This window comes from Perognathus longimembris, chromosome 1 (assembly GCF_023159225.1).
Source record: "Perognathus longimembris pacificus isolate PPM17 chromosome 1, ASM2315922v1, whole genome shotgun sequence".
Classification (NCBI taxonomy): Eukaryota; Metazoa; Chordata; class Mammalia; order Rodentia; family Heteromyidae; genus Perognathus; species Perognathus longimembris.
Genome location: NC_063161.1, coordinates 108,133,012 through 108,148,780, shown reverse-complemented (window position 1 = coordinate 108,148,780; position 15,769 = coordinate 108,133,012). Strand labels below are relative to the sequence as shown.

The 15,769-nt window shown below is 38.4% G+C and overlaps 2 protein-coding genes across 5 annotated transcripts in view; one reads left to right on the top strand and one right to left on the bottom strand.

Annotated features, from left to right (window-relative positions):
• Positions 1-10,304, bottom strand: part of Ecm2 (extracellular matrix protein 2) — a 30,732-nt gene extending 20,428 nt beyond the window's left edge. For 2 of the 4 annotated variants that reach the window (XM_048344156.1, XM_048344217.1), the window contains exons 1-2: positions 10,085-10,304; positions 1,630-1,927 (exon numbers count right to left, since the gene is read on the bottom strand). In XM_048344156.1, coding sequence (XP_048200113.1) covers positions 1,630-1,900 — 271 coding nt within the window. In that variant the 5' untranslated portion in view covers positions 1,901-1,927; positions 10,085-10,304. The remainder of the gene's footprint in view (positions 1-1,629; positions 1,928-10,084) is intronic. The other 2 variants (XM_048344287.1, XM_048344317.1) reach the window with 2 other exon arrangements.
• LOC125350356 (centromere protein P) overlaps positions 1-15,769 on the top strand; it is a 196,499-nt gene that overhangs the window by 146,128 nt on the left and 34,602 nt on the right. The window lies entirely within an intron of this gene.

Sequence of the window (15,769 nt, the reverse complement as noted above, 5' to 3'; positions counted from 1 at the left end):
GTTAATGATACACTATTATTACAGTCCATTTCTCTGCCTTTCTTTTCCCACTCGTTTTGTAAATGTGGCCTAGTTTTTTTTCCTAAACTGCCTATTTTTATAATAATTATATGTTATTTCTGTTAACTTCACAGAAATAATACTTTACAAGGATTTGGCTTTATTTAAACAATGTAGAAAGTATTGTCCACAGATGATTATAAAGAACTTTTTGTCTTTTCAGTTTTAATGGTAACATACATATAGCATACTTTTTTTCTTCCAAACCTGAGAAAAAATGGATTAATATATACTAGGGTTTTTTTTTAATGCCTACTTGAAAGCCTTTAAGTAACTCATATGTATAATCCTAGCTACTCAGAAGGCTGAGATCTGAGCATCACAGTTCAAAGCCAGCCTGAGCAGAAAAGTTCTTGAGACTCTTATGTCCAGTTAACTAGCAAAATGCTGGACTGGAGGCATGGCTCAAGTAAGTGGCTGATTTCCAGACAGGAGTGAAAAAGCTGAGCAAGAGCATAAGTACAGAGTTCAAGCTCTGATTCTCTCATGTTCTCATTCTTGTGTTTTCTCTCTTCATCCCTCCCTCTCTCCTTCACTCCCTCATTTCTCTCATCCACAAAACACCTATATGCTTGGCACAGTGGCTTACACTGTAATGCTAGCTACTCAGGAGATAAACATCTGGATGGTCAGAGTTTGAGACCAGACCAGCAAAAAGTTACTGAGACTCTAGCCTAACAGTAAAAGCTGAGTATGGTGGTGTGTGTTTGTCATCCCAGCTATAGTATAAGTACAAAGATTAAAGTCTGGAACAGCCTAAGCAAAATGGACTGGAGGCATGACTTAAGTGGTAGAGTACCTGCCTAGCAAGTACAAAGTCCTGAGTTTAATCCCTATAATTGCTAACAACAGTTAACAACAACAAAACACCTAGGTAGACGCTTTAGCAAAATTTCCAGTCTTGCATTTAAAAGTCAGTTATTTTGTCTAAATTCATTGGCTTTCACTCTATTTGTGGTTGAGGTTGAAAAATATTTAAGAGCTGTATGTTCATAAAATTGTTATTTCTTTTTTTCTGAATACTTATTTATTGTCAAAGTGATGTCCAGAGGGGTTACAGTTTCATACGTAAGGCAGTGGGTACATTTCTTGTACAATTACCTCCTCCCTCATTTTCCCCCCTCCTCCTCCCTCATTCCCTCTCCCCCCATGAGTTGTTCAGTTGGTTTACACCAAATGGTTTTGTAAGTATTGCTTTTGGAGTCTAAAATTGTTATTTCTATTCTAGATGAGCTAGACAGATCACCTGTCATTATAAATGAAGAAACACTTTAAGTTTACATGTATATTATCTGTATTATGATTGTGAGTACTAAAAATATAGGCATAATAAGCATGCTCAATGAAAATAACTTCATTTTAGAGTACATTAGTAAGATAAATAATTATTTTGTTGTATAACTATACTCAAATGGCCTTTTTAATTATTTTAAAATTTGTGTTTTAGAATAAACCAGAAAGTAGTACAAGAACTTGGATTTTTCTTTGGAGATTTAACTTCAGAGTTATTCTTGTTCTCTTTCCCTCTTCCCTCTCCAACCTCCTCCTCCTCTTTCTCTATTTTCTTACCTGGTAGCACATTATAGCTTGTTTCTGCTCCAGGAGAACTAAGAAAAGATTCAAACTTTTCCTCAACACTGTAATCAAAGTTAATGTTGGACAGTCTTGTTACTGGTGTAACAGTCCTTGTTTGTTGATTTGAACTATCGTTGAGTAAGGAACTTTTCCTCAATCTTTTGTGGTACATTTTCCTCCTTTGCTTTGTGGGAGTTTTTTCATTTTGTCCAAAATCAGTTTGAAAAATGATAAGAAAAAAACAAAACAAAAATGCAAATTTCATGTTTGATTTTTTTTCACCAACCAATGTCTAGAATGAAACAAAATTTCAAAGTTAGTGGTAAGTAAGTTTTTACTTCTGAAAATTGGTTTATAGTTGCCTAAATGCCTCAGTAGGAACTCTCTGAGAATTAACACTGATATGATATATATTACAGTACTACCAAGTCAGAATTGGGAGTTTGTCTATCATCAGAATCAAAAGATTTTTTTTTATGTCTTTGTCTCTAGACCAGTTTTGAGCAAAATTATTCTGTATATGGCCAGATAGTAAGTAGCTCAAGCCTGATAGCTGCATATTCCCTCTTATAACTATTCAACTCTGCTTTGTAGCATGAAATCAGCATAGGCAATGTGCAATGAGTGACTGGACCTGTGTCCCAATAAAACTCATAGTAAACGGCTGTGGGAAGAACTTGGCCATTGGGCTTTAGTCAGCTGACCTCCATGTGCTGTGGGATTTTGATGGTCTACCAAGGTTTGCCAAGGTTCTCTGTGACTAATATCACCCACAACCCCTTTCCCCAACCCCTTCCTTTGTCATTTTGATTGCTTGATTTATGACGTTTCCATAAGGGAGAGGGCATGAAGTACCATACAAAAATAACTGTGAAATAGTATCAGTGTAAGGAAGCAAAAGATAGGAAGAGCTCTCAGTCAGCTGGTTTTGAGGGCAGTGAATGACCACAACCCATGGTGAAGCTAAAAAAACAAATGTGAGAAGTACATATTTAACACTGTTAGTGCAGCAGCATTGTAGTCAGAGAGGCTGGTGCGGTCCCTGTGAAGTTGAGTACCATGGATAGGGAAAGAAAAACCAGCACTGGTGCTCTCCAGGACTGTCATCAGAGGATTCTCGTAGCCTGAAGTTACTCCTACCAGAGAATCAAAAATCAGTAGGCAAGATAGCTTCCTTCAGTGTACAATCCCAACCTACACCACCATCACCACTCTGCTTAGCAGCTCTTTTTCTGTGGCCCTCACTCAGGTCCCCTCATTGTCAAGTGTCCTGGAAATGAAGAATTCCAACATTCATTCCTGATGAAAACCCTCACTGAACTAGAAATAAAGGGAAATTTTGTCCATGTAATAACTGTTGTTTATGAAAAGTTTAAAGAGAACATCACAATGATGAAACACAATGTTTTCCTAAGGTCAGAAACAATGCAAAAACATGTGCTTGTAACACTTCTGTTCAAGACTTCACTGGATTTTTTGAGCCAGTGGAGCAACACAAGATCCAGATTGTGTATCCAGATTGTAGATAAACATCGTTTTATCATCTCTAGAAATATGTTGTATATGAACAAGACATATTTGTTTCCCCTTTCAGACCCAAATGTAATTTGTCTTTCTATAAAATTTAAGGAGACTAGAATTTTAATTCATAGCAATTGTAAACTGGCATTTTGTAAGAAAAATACAGCCAAATTGGAAAGAAAGAAAGAAAACAGGGTTCATTCACAAGTATCTCCATCATTTATACAAAAAAATTATATGGCATCTACCAAAGAGCTCCTATAGCTAGCAACAAAATTTAGCAAGGTTCCAGAATAGAAGATCGATCTGTAAAAATCAAAATTACTTCTATATGCTAACAGAAATCAGAAATAGATGATGAAAATAAATATAATGCCATAAAATTGTGAATTATTTCTATCAAAAGCTGGGCAAAATATAGGCCCATAAAACCCTAAAATGTTACTGAAAGGAAATAAGATCTCCATATTATGTGTATGGATCAGATGACTCAGTTCAATTCTCAGTTCTCCCCTAAATTAACCTATAGATTGGTCACAAAGCCAATCCAAATTCTAGCAGGCTGCTTTGGTAAAATTTCACACTAGCTGAGCCAGATGTGATGGCATATGTGTATACTCCTAGCTACTTAGGCTGAAACACAAGAGAATAAGTTCAAGTAAGTTCAAGAGCAGTCTGAGCAACTCAGCATGACTCTGACTCAAAAATTACAAAGAACTGGTAGTATAGCTCAAGAATAGCACGCTTAACCCAGCATGTGTGAGGCTCTCGGTTCAATACCCTGTATCTATCTATCCATCTCACTGTTTCTCTCTCTGACACACACACACACACACACACACACACACACACACACATATCCTAAATGTATATGGAAACTACAGGAAGTGCAGACTGGAAATGCAGACTGTTCTACAGGGAGACTATGTGAGTGCTGTTTCAGGACCAGGATGGCAGTGTGGCTGGGAAACATATGAAGGTGATCACTGGGGGTCATGAGGAAAACTTTGAGGGATGGTAAATATGTTCATTTTCTTGACTGTGGTCATAGTTTTGCAGTGATGTGATTTTCATTTGTCTTCACCCTTGTATTTGGACAGGACTTCCACTTTATTTTCTGATTAAATATGGTTATGTGGAATCATGCCAGTTAGCCAAATACATCGTCTAAAGTCATGTGAGGCACCTACTGTGGAGGACCTTGGGAACCAGGCTATGGGCCTCATACCAGTTTAAACCTGGGCTCAGGAGATTATGCACCTGCATTGTTTTTTTGTTTTGATTTGGTTTTTGGCAGTCAGGGAACTTGATCTCATGGCCTGGGCGCTGTCTCTGAGCTCTTCAGCTCAAGGCTAGCACTGTACTACTTGGGCCACAGCACCACTTCCAGTTTTCTGGTGGTTAATTGGAGATGAGTCTCATGGACTTTCCTGCCTGGGCTGGCTTTGACCCACGATGCTCAGATCTTAGCCTCCTGAGTGGCTAGGCAGGCATGAGCCACTGGCGTCTGGCCTTATTGTGTTTTGTTGTTGTTGCGTTTTTAATGTAGATTAATTTTTTTTTGTTTTTGTACCAGTTCTGGGCCATGATCTAGGGGCCTGGGTGCTGCTCTTTTGTTCAAGACTTTACCACTTTGAGCTACAGCTTTACTTCCTGTTTTCTGATGGTTAATTGGAATAAGAGTCTCACTTCCCAGGCTTGGAACCTCGATCCTCAGACCTCAGCCACCTTGAAAAGCTAGTACAGCCTGAGCTACCAGCACTCAACTATAGTTTAACATTTTTAAGTCAGTTTGGACAAGTTTCTTGATATATCTTGAAGTTATATGTGTATACAAATTTAGTGCTGTTATATCTTTTTATCATTAAATATTCATAGATATAGTAGATACTTTCTAATATCCAGTAGTGCTTCTTGCTATAAGATTTACTTTGTTAGCCAGGAACAATGACTCACACCTGTAATCCTAACTATTGGGAGATGAAGACTGGGAAGATGGAAGTTGGAAGCTAACTCTGGCAAAAAGTTAATGAGAGTCCATCTCAACCAATAAAAACCTAGGCATGGTGATACATGCATGTCATCCCAGCTATGTGGAAAGCCTAAGTAGTATTGTGGTCCTGGCCAGCCCAGTTATAAGCACATGACCCTGTCTATCTTAAAAATAAGTAGCAAGCTGAGAGCCAGTTACTCACACCTGTAATAGCTACTGAGGAGACAGATCTAAGTATTGTAATTCACAGCCAGCCTGGGCAAGAAAGTCCCTAAGACTCCAATTAACTACCAGATTACCAAACCACCAAGTAATCTCCAATTAACCACCAAAGGCCAGAAGTAGAACTGTAGCTTAAATAGTAGAACACCAGGCTCTTGAGCACAAGCCCCAGGATTGGCTCAATAAAATAAAATAACTACCAAAAAGGGGTTAGAGCTGTGGCTTAGCAAAGTAGGAAGCCTTGCCCCCTAAAATATAAATGTTAAGATTTTCATCTAATATTATTGTAATATAGTTGCTTGCTTTGTTTTTATTTTTGCTTACTATATTTTTGCATCATTTAATTTTTCTGTTTTCTTGATTTAATGTGTAATGTTTTTTATTCCATTAGTAATTTTTCTTTCCTGTTCTTTGCCAAAATTACCACATATATTCTTGACTTATCAAAATCTAAATTACATTACCTTTACCTTTCCCAAAAAATGCAAGTATAAACTTGGACTACAGTTGCCCCATCTTGATATATATTCTCATTCTTTCATGTATTTTATTTCTCTTTAGATTTATAACCTCAAAAGATTATTAGAACTATCTTGTAGTCAGAGTTCATTTAGTTAAATTTTTTTCAGCCTCAGAAGGTTGAAATCACTATTTGGGGCCACATTCTTTTTCTGTGAGGAGATGGCCTGTGTATTAACAGCATCCCTGGCCTCTGCCTCTGTACCCTTTCTTCCCATTAGTGATAACCAGAAATGTCTGCAGCCATTCCTGCATGTCACCTGGCTCTCCGTTAAGAACCACTTGTTTAGATTTACTTGAACATTTTCCTTTCTACTTATCCTCATTCCTTCCCATATATTGAATTCTCAGATGGGATTTTTTTTCTAATTAAACATGTTTACCTTTTAGTAATTTTTTGTCCAAGCTTACTGAAGATTGGTTGTTTCAATTATATTTTTGTTTCTGTTGATTCTATTGAGTGAGTTTCAAGTCTCAATTATTTCTCCTTTAAAAGTAACATTTTTTTCTGCTTTTAAGATGTTCCCTTTGTTTTGGTTTTCAGCTATTTTACTCTGATGCATTCTCATTTCTGTCATGATTAGGATTCATGGCACTTTTTGCATTTATGGACATGGAATTTGGAAATTTCTCATCCCTTATGTCTTCACCTAGTGCTTCCCTTCCTCACTACCTCTCTTTTCAGAACTAGTGACTTATGTGGCAGGATCCTGGATGTGTCTTTCGTATTGCTTTCTCTATTTCTGTCCTTCTATGGCTTCATGATTTATTCTGGTTATTCTCTTAAATGACCTGATTTGTTCCTGCTTGCCTAGCTGTAGTTTGTGTTCTTAAACCCATCCATTGACTTCCTTGTTTCTTTTATTCTATTTCTTCATTTTCAAGTTTTCAGTAGGTATATTATGTTTCCAGTTCTTTGCTGAAACTTGTAATCTTGCAGTTTACATTTTAGAACATATTAACCATGTTTGTTTTAAAGTGTATATATAAAAGCTATGTTTTCTGCATCCTTTTTCTCTTTCCATATTGTTACTTCTTTAGGTATTCAGCCATATTATTGTCTCTTCATTTGTCTGATGGCATTTGAATTCATGTCAGACACTGTATAAAAAGTTATGAAAATACTTCAAGATGTGGAATGATGTATTTCCCATCCAAAGAAGATTTATATCTGCTTAGGCATGAGATTGAGCACATTCCCAGTCCTACATGGAATGACTTGAAGCTGGGTTTCAACATCTCCAGTAATATCACATCTTAGGTCCAACTTGCAGCCTGCTGATTTCACCATTGCTACTCTTCACCACCTCCCTGTTTGGTTGGCCATATCTTTATTTTGTTTTCCTCTAGCCTTGTGAGTCTGTTGTGAGGCTCTGCTAAGTTTCTCAGGCACCTTTAGTGGAATCCACAGATGGTTCCAAAAGAAAATATTTTCTAAACCTCTCTGGTTTCTGTCCTTTTCCAAATATTGGACCTGTTGTTTTTCTCATTTTTCTGCATGTGTTCAGCAAATCTGGCTTCTTTCATCAGAGGAAACTTCCTCAGATTTGTTTGGTTTGTTGGACATACGTGTGTGTGTGTGTATTCCCTTTTCTTTAAGATAAAGTTTGTAACCATTTGTGATTCTTATATGTCTGAAAATGTCCTTTTTAGTATTGAAAATAAAATTACATCTTCAAAATTATTTTCATCATTTTCCTCAAATATACTGGTCTGTATGTTTAGTGTTGATGAGAAATTTGACTAATTAAAGATATAATTCTCATCCCTTTGTAGAAATCTTTTTTTCTTCCTATGGAGGTTTTTTCAAATTTTCAATGTATCTTTCATCAGAAGTTTTAAGAGCTGGGCGTCGTGACTCACATCTGTAATCCTAGCTAGTTAGGAAGTGAAAATAGAATGATCATAGTTTGAAAAAGTTATTTCTTATCTCAAAGAGCAAGCTAGGCGTGGTGGTTCATACCTGTAATCCCTACTACAAAGGAAGAATATATATAAAAGGATTTGCAGTATTAGACTGACCCAGATAAAAACTGTGAGATCTGAAAAATAACGAAAGCAAAACTGTCTGGGGACATAGCTCAGTAACGTATTTGAGTAGCAAGTATTAGGTCCTGAATTCGAAGCCCACAACTGCCAAAAGGAGATACAGATATATAAACATTTTACTGTATTGTACCTAAGAATTAGGTAGTTGTTTGGGTTTTTTTTTCCCCTTCTTGAGATTTTTAACTTAGAAACTTCTTGCTTCTATGTAAACTTACTCTTTTCTGTCATATTTATTCAGTGTTTTCTCCCTTAACACATTCCCATCTGTGAAGGACATTTCAGTTACTGTCCCACCAAAAAGCTCACCATATTTTCCAGGACAGGTACACAGTCATATATTCATCTATAAAATAATCTATTTTTTATAAAAATTTGGAAAGAGGAGGATAAGAAGACTATGATGATCACTTTGTTCTCTTGAATCTCAGTAGTCTTTTTTTTTTTTTTTTTTTTTTTTGGTGCCAGTCCTGGGCCTTGGACTCAGGGCCTAAGCACTGTCCCTGGCTTCTTTTTTTACTCTGCCACTTGAGCCACAGCGCCACTTCTGGCCGTTTTCTATATATGTGGTGCTGGGGAATAATAGAATAGAACCTAGGGCTTCATGTCTAGGAGGCAAGCACTCTTGCCACTAGGCCATATTCCCAGCCCCCAGTAGTCATTTTTTATCCACTCAAATCACCCTCTTCTAAGCCAGGCTTCACCTTGTTTTATCTGTGTTGATAGCCATCTCTGAAGTGTCTATGTCAACTTTATCACCAAACTTTTGCTCAGGATGCGTGTATATTACTCCAGCTATTATGCTAGGTCTATTTCAATATCATTACTCTTGGCCATTGCAGTTAGAATATATTTGAACATCTCTATGATCTACTTTAGTTTCAGAAAAATGAAGATACAACACATAAAGGAGCACATCCATTAGCTTTTTGGCAACTCAAATTGGAAAGGCTGTTCAGAGAAAGGCAGCTTGTTGGAAAATACAAGCAGTAACCTCAAGGGAAGGAAATACAAGAAGTAGAGCTATGGAGCAGGAAGAGCTTGAGTTTTCTAAGAGTGGGGCCAGTGGGCTCTGATGGACTCACTACATGAATGCTCTACAATGCCAGTCATATATGCAAACAGCGCCCGCCCCCCCTCCCCCAACCACCATGCTGTGATGAGTAACATATGTGAAAAGTCAGGTCCTGGATGTCAGGGCTTTGGAGATAAACTCCCATGAGAGTCTTCAGGAATCCTCTTTGTCCCTGAACCTTGCCGATGTGAATGCTTAGGAGAGAGAGTTCCGCTCTGTTCAGACTGCCCACATCCTCCCAAGATCCTCATCATCAGTCCTCTTTCAGTCTGTCCCCTTTCCCAGACTGACTCATGTTTACTTATCCAAACTTAAGTAGATATGTGCAGAAGTTGGCAGAGCTGTCTTAATCTTGACAAAATCAGCATCCAGTCTCATTAAAACAGTTAAATAAATTTTATGAAATAGCCTTATAATACGAACTTTACAACTGACTTTTTCAGTCACTTACAGATTTTCACTTTACATTTAATATTTACTTTAATTAGTAACTAATTTCATGGATATGTTTATAGATGAAAATTTTTATGACACTTATCACAATGCCATTTTTATCAAGTAGTTTTTGTCTTTTTAGCACTTTTGTGTTCATGTCAAAATGCTCATGAACTTAGTATTTTTCTCCACTTAAAAGTTTTTTTGGACCAATTGTCCTAATAAGTAAGCATTAAAACATCTAGAATTTTAAGCATAGATGAAGTCATGACCTATTTGTATCTTATCCTTCAAGTCATCCAACAAGCTTAAAATGAAAGATGCTTTAAATTAGTTTTTATGTTGTTTTAGGAAAAAATAATGAAAATTTCAAGCCATTTTTATTTCTACTTACCATATAATTCTGTCTAAACATATTAAAATAATCCTAGTTCTGAAAAGTTTAAAAACACTTGGGAAATAATCATCCTGAAAAATAAAAGCAAGTAAACAGAATAATACACACTGTGAACCTTAAAAAGAATCTATCAGTAAAGAACTTACTTTCTCAAGGATTAAACATAGTTGCATATAAAATACTCAAATATTAAAACCATTCCACATGCTTTAGTAGAAACTGAAAATTTAAACTTTTTTACCTGGAAATCTAAACTAAGTAGTCTTTGCTTGGTGTCATTTAAGTCTCCAGTTGAAAATGAAAGAAAATCACAGGGCTTTCTTTAAAAACAAAGAACAGAAGAAAATGTTGAAAAATGTTAGCTGACTTCTTAGTGACAGACATCTAAAAAAAAAAACCCTGCTTTTCCCTTGGGGATAAATGCCTTTCAGTTCTTCATGAAGAAAATTAGCCAAGAGAATAACTAGGGAAAATGGTTACCAAGGGAAATATTTTTTTTAATCACAGGAAAAGTGGAAAACATCAGCCAGAGCTGGGGGAGGGAACATTTCCTTTTAGGCTGAAACGGCAGAGCTAGAGTCACAGAAATGAGTTTAAGAAATCTGTGGTTTTTCTAGGCTATTTACATGAAAAATCTTCAAGTTCACACCAGCCAGCTTCTCACCTTATCTTTGTCAAGCTGCAGGAATGATGTTCTTGTGACTACAGACTATCTATCTTCTATCATCTCTTCTAAACTGAATTACCATTACTTAAATTTCCTCTTCCTGTCTTGTCTACCTGCCCACCCCCTTTCACATACAGTGCTATAAACAAAAACTGGTTACATGTTATTGCTTTTGGAAATTACGTAATTTTTAGCCACTAAATCATAAAAAGAAATTGTACAAGAGACCTGTAGAGCTCCTAATTGCCTGTTAACCAGGAAAATTTGTTGTCTACTTCTGCCTCAAGTTTCTTCATCTATACATGGGCAAATGAGAGCTAGAACAGGATTCCAAATCCAGCTCTGCTGCCTGTGGGGGCCTTTGAGTCAGTTGCCCATTGCTTGTCACTGAAGGTTACTCCTTTGTCTAGATAATAGCTACCTTTCAAATTTGGGGGGAAATAAAAGAAATAATATAAGGAAAGCAACTAAGTTGGTGCCTATCAGATTTGTGACTAAGAACTGTTTTAAAATTCTTAATTCTACTTCCAGAGTCCAAATTGTTTGACAGAGAAGAGCTAAATATTTGTTTTCACTAAATCTTAAAATGACCCAGATAGACCCAATTAAGATGATGGTTTTACATGATAGACTATCCAAATTCCTAAATATAATGAAAACTTTTCAAAATGTAAAACAGTCCTGCAAAGCAATAAGTAGTACTTTTAGAACAAGTAGTTTTAAGAAATTCCTTAGACTGAAGGCAGGAGCATTTAAAGAAAGATTCCATGGCCTAGACTATGTGGGAAATGAAAACTGTGGAACTTTTAAGTTTGGGAATTCCAGATCTATGAGGTTGACTGGGAAAGTACTTCTGAGGATTAAGAAGGGGACCCAGTCCACCTGATGTATCCATGATTTGCTCAGAATACTCAACACTGGCACCCACAAGCACATCCACTTCATTCAAGTGGATGGGTAGTGACGTGGGTAGCTAGCAGAACAGAAAGCCACCATGTTCAGAATCCAACCTAGCTGTAGATACAACCCGGCTTCAAACACAAATCACACACGTTTTATCTGCATTTTCAAAGCTTTTAATTATTTAATCCTAATTCTTAAGAGCAGGTAAATAGGGGTACTGAATATTTAGGCAGAGCCTAACATTTGAGATTAAGACACACATACCCCAGTATGCATATACATATCCAGGGACAACTTTGGAGATTAAAATTTTGTTAACACATGTGAGAAATTCAATAGTTATATTAGGAAATAAAAGTAAGCTAGGCTTCTAACAAATAGGGCCAATGAGAAAAAGTAGATGAAAAACAGAGCAGGCACAATGAAAGGACAAGGAAAAGTTCAGTATCTTGTCAGAAGTTCCAGGGAGAGTAAACAGAGAAAATTATCCATGTCAATAAAGAAAAAATTCAAGGAGCTGTCACAGAACTGAAGAACAAGGATAGCTGGTAGGAAGGGGCCTGGGAGCTGTTGAGCATAACAGATGAGACCTGACTGACATCAAGGCACCTAATTTTGAATAGGAAACCTGGGGACAAAGACAGGAAAAACAAAAACAAAAAACACCTCATCTTGCATACTTGTAATGATGAAAATAAGTCATCGAGTTCTGGATTACACTGACTTCAAACTGTTCAACTGCAACTCTGCAAAAAGAGGATGAATAATGCTTTTAAAATTCTGAAAGGGACTGCATTGTTCTTAAAGAGCATTACTAGACAACAGGAAAACAATGAGCAATGCTGCTCACAAATTATTAAAGCAGTTCACAGAAGAGGAGGTGTCAGTGGTGAGTAAACAGAAGACAGTAGTTTCTTAGGCTCAGTCATAAGAAATCTATATTACAACAGGTTGCATTATTACCATGACACAAGTTTGGAGGTAGAATTAAATTATCCAAATAGCTCCAACATAGGCTTGAGGACCACATCAAAAATCATGGCCTGCCCCGAGACATGCATGCTATAGAGAGTGCTAATGTCAATGACATGCTGCATTGGCCAATGGCAGGGGCGGGGGGGGGGGGGGGCGGAGATCAGAAGCTACCATTTGCTTAAACTGCCTAATGATAGCTGTATTGTCTCTCCCCACCCTTCCCTTCTAGATACCCATTATAGAAACATCTTTCTGTGCAAAATTGTGCATTCATGGAAGTATTTGAAGCACTGTAACATGGACTTAAAAAAGGGGGGGGGGGTTTATTGTGCATTGATAGAGAACAATGGGTGGCCATGAAGATATTTAGAGAAACTTTTACTTTTACTTTAACTCTTTTTAGTCTACCATGCAAAATTGTCCCCAGTTTACCCAGTGGAAAAAGATTTTCCAACCTGTACATGCATTATAATCTTGCCTTCTTTTGGTACATGATTTAGCATCTTACTGGAGAGCAATTGGAAGAAATGACAAAAAACTAACAGTAGTTATCCCTGGATGAGGGAATTAAGAGGGAATGTAGTTTGGGTTTGGGTTTTGTTTTGTTCTGTTCTGTTCTGTTTACAGTGTTTTTAGCTTTTTATAACAAAAATATAAACAATAAAAATCAGAAGTAACCCTTAAAGCAACAGCATAGGGGAGTAACAATAAGTACCTTACTGAGTGAGACTAACAAGTTAGAGAAAGCCAAATTTTGCAATTTTTGAGGCTGCTTCTCTAAAGTTTGTGGTTTAATGGATGGTTACATGAGCCCTTTTGCAGAACTACTTTAGCCACACCAAGTACATGGAAAACACTGGTATTACATTTTCTCCTACCCACTTTATTATTGCAGGCATAATGATATCCTAACACTTGGCTAACACAGTGCTCTACGGGAGTATTGTGTAGGTTACCAAGAGGACCAGAGCAGAGAACAAGCAGTACCAATGCCACAGCTTTCTATCTGCCAGGACCTTGAAATTTATTGTAGGTGCCACCTGAGGACAGCATTTTTACCTTGTGTCCCAGACTGAGTTTTTCTTTTCAGGGTACAGTTGCTTACCATATAACACTTTGTTAAATATAAACCCCCAGAAAAAGCTAAATTTTGGAAACTTTAAATAGGGCTAATCTCTTAGATGGGAGACCTCACAAATTATATAAAACTTAAGGTAAATAGTAAAATTTCTAGAATCAAAAAAAAAAAAAGTAAAATTTCTAGTTTGGTGTATCCAGTAATGGGAAATTGGGTGATTTCCACCACTGCATTCAGAACCCTGGGTTCAATTCCTCAGCACCACATAAACAGAAAAGGCCAGAAGTGGCGCTGTGGCTCAGCAGGTAGAGTGCTAGCCTTGAGTAAAAAGAAGCTCAAGGATAGCACCAAGGCCCTGAGTCCCAAGCCCCTGGACTGGCAAAATAAAAAGGAAAGGAAAGGAAAAGGAAAGAAGGGAGGGAGGGAGGGAGGAGGGAGGGAGGGAGGGAGGGAGGGAGGGAGGGAGGGAGGGAGGGAGGGAGGGAGGGAGGGAGGGAGGGAGGGAGGGGAGAAAAGATCATATTGAATCACTGGGCCCAGATCTAGAGTATATGCAGCCTTTTGCCCTGAGGTATGTTCTTGGCACCTTTGTCAAAAATGAACTGGCTGTCAATGCACGGCTTTATTTGTGGGCACTCTATTCTGTTCCATTGGTCTGTGTCCCTTTATTGTGCCAGTACATTGGTAGCTGCCTGAGATGAAGGGCTAGAAGGATGGGAATAACTGTTACTAAATAATATAGTTTCTTTTTGGGGTGAACAGAATGTTTTAAAAATAGGGATCAGAGGGGCTGGGGATATAGCCTAGTGGCAAGAGTGCCTGCCTCGGATACACGAGGCCCTAGGTTCGATTCCCCAGCACCACATATACAGAAAACGGCCAGAAGCGGTGCTGTGGCTCAAGTGGCAGAGTGCTAGCCTTGAGCGGGAAGAAGCCAGGGACAGTGCTCAGGCCCTGAGTCCAAGGCCCAGGACTGGCCAAAAAAAAAAATAGGGATCAGAGGCTGAGAATATATTTCATTGTGTTTGCCTAATATGAGTAAAGTCTAGGAATTGATCCCCAGCACAGAAAAAAGAAATTAATGCTGCAGCCATATCATGAAGAGGTTAGCCTGAAGTGCCAGTGTGTTCTTTTGCCAATGACGGGTAAGATCTCCCACGGGGGAGGCAACCTAAGACAGGTGCGCCCTCAAGTAAGGCGCCTCCTGCTGTTTAAAAAATAAAAGAGGGGGAGATGTGGGGATGCTGGCTGCTTACGTAGAGGGGCGGTCCCCAACTGACCCTCCCCCTCCTCCCATCCTGGGGCTGTATGGCCGGAAGCCACTCCTACGCCTTCCCGGTCCTGAACCGGAAGGAGTAGTTCTGGCTCAGCCTGCCTCCCCACTCGATCTCGGGTCCACGTGGATGCCTTCAAGATGGCGCCGCCGGAGCCCAGGAGTGGTCCTATTGGGGCATGACGTCAGCCTGTGGGGGGAGTCCCAGGATGCCACTCTTGCCGAGACATCCTGGCTCAGCCAGTTAGCCAAGTCCTTCCCTTCCCGCCTTCCCTCCGCTTTTGCCTTCTGCTGGCGGAAGACAAGGCCGAGTGCTCTTTCATAGTTTTGGGGTTCAGGCATTTTCCCCGGAAGATAGGGGAAAAGGGATCCTTGAGGTCCCAACATCTGTGACCCCGAGATTGTCTTAGGGTATTTTAAGAAAATACCCTAAATTTTAAATTTTAAGTAGAGGAAGAATTAGAAGAAGGGAATAATTGAGTATTCGTACTTAAAACAGTTCTGACCAGAGTATCTTAGTTAATCAATATTTCAGTGTTTGACTCTGGAAGAAGTCCAGAGATGATGTTATCACTTTACCACTGCAACAAGTTTCTGATAGGTGGTCTCCTAAGCTTTGGCTGTTTTGTATACGGCGAAAGAAGATGGCATTGCTTGTTTGAGAGACAGTTTGCCTTCTTTCATGCTTCTAGATGAATCCTGTTTTTCCTGGAGCCCAAGGTAGTTAGGTATTATAAAGTGACTGGGGCAAGGAATGGCTCAGATCCAAGAGAATAGATTCGAGGAGGTGGGGGAACATGTGTATCCAGCTTTCAGTTAATTCACAGACTTAGCAAAAACAGATTTTAAGTTGCCTTTTACAATGATGGTTTCCAACTATGAGTATACTAAAAACCACCAACTTATATATCTCAAGGTGTATATATGATTCATGAATACATCTCATGCTCTCGCAACAAGTGAACACTAACTACATGGTGAAGTGCTGCAAGTTATGTCTTTCTGGGTCACTAAAGGAAGAAAAAGGAAT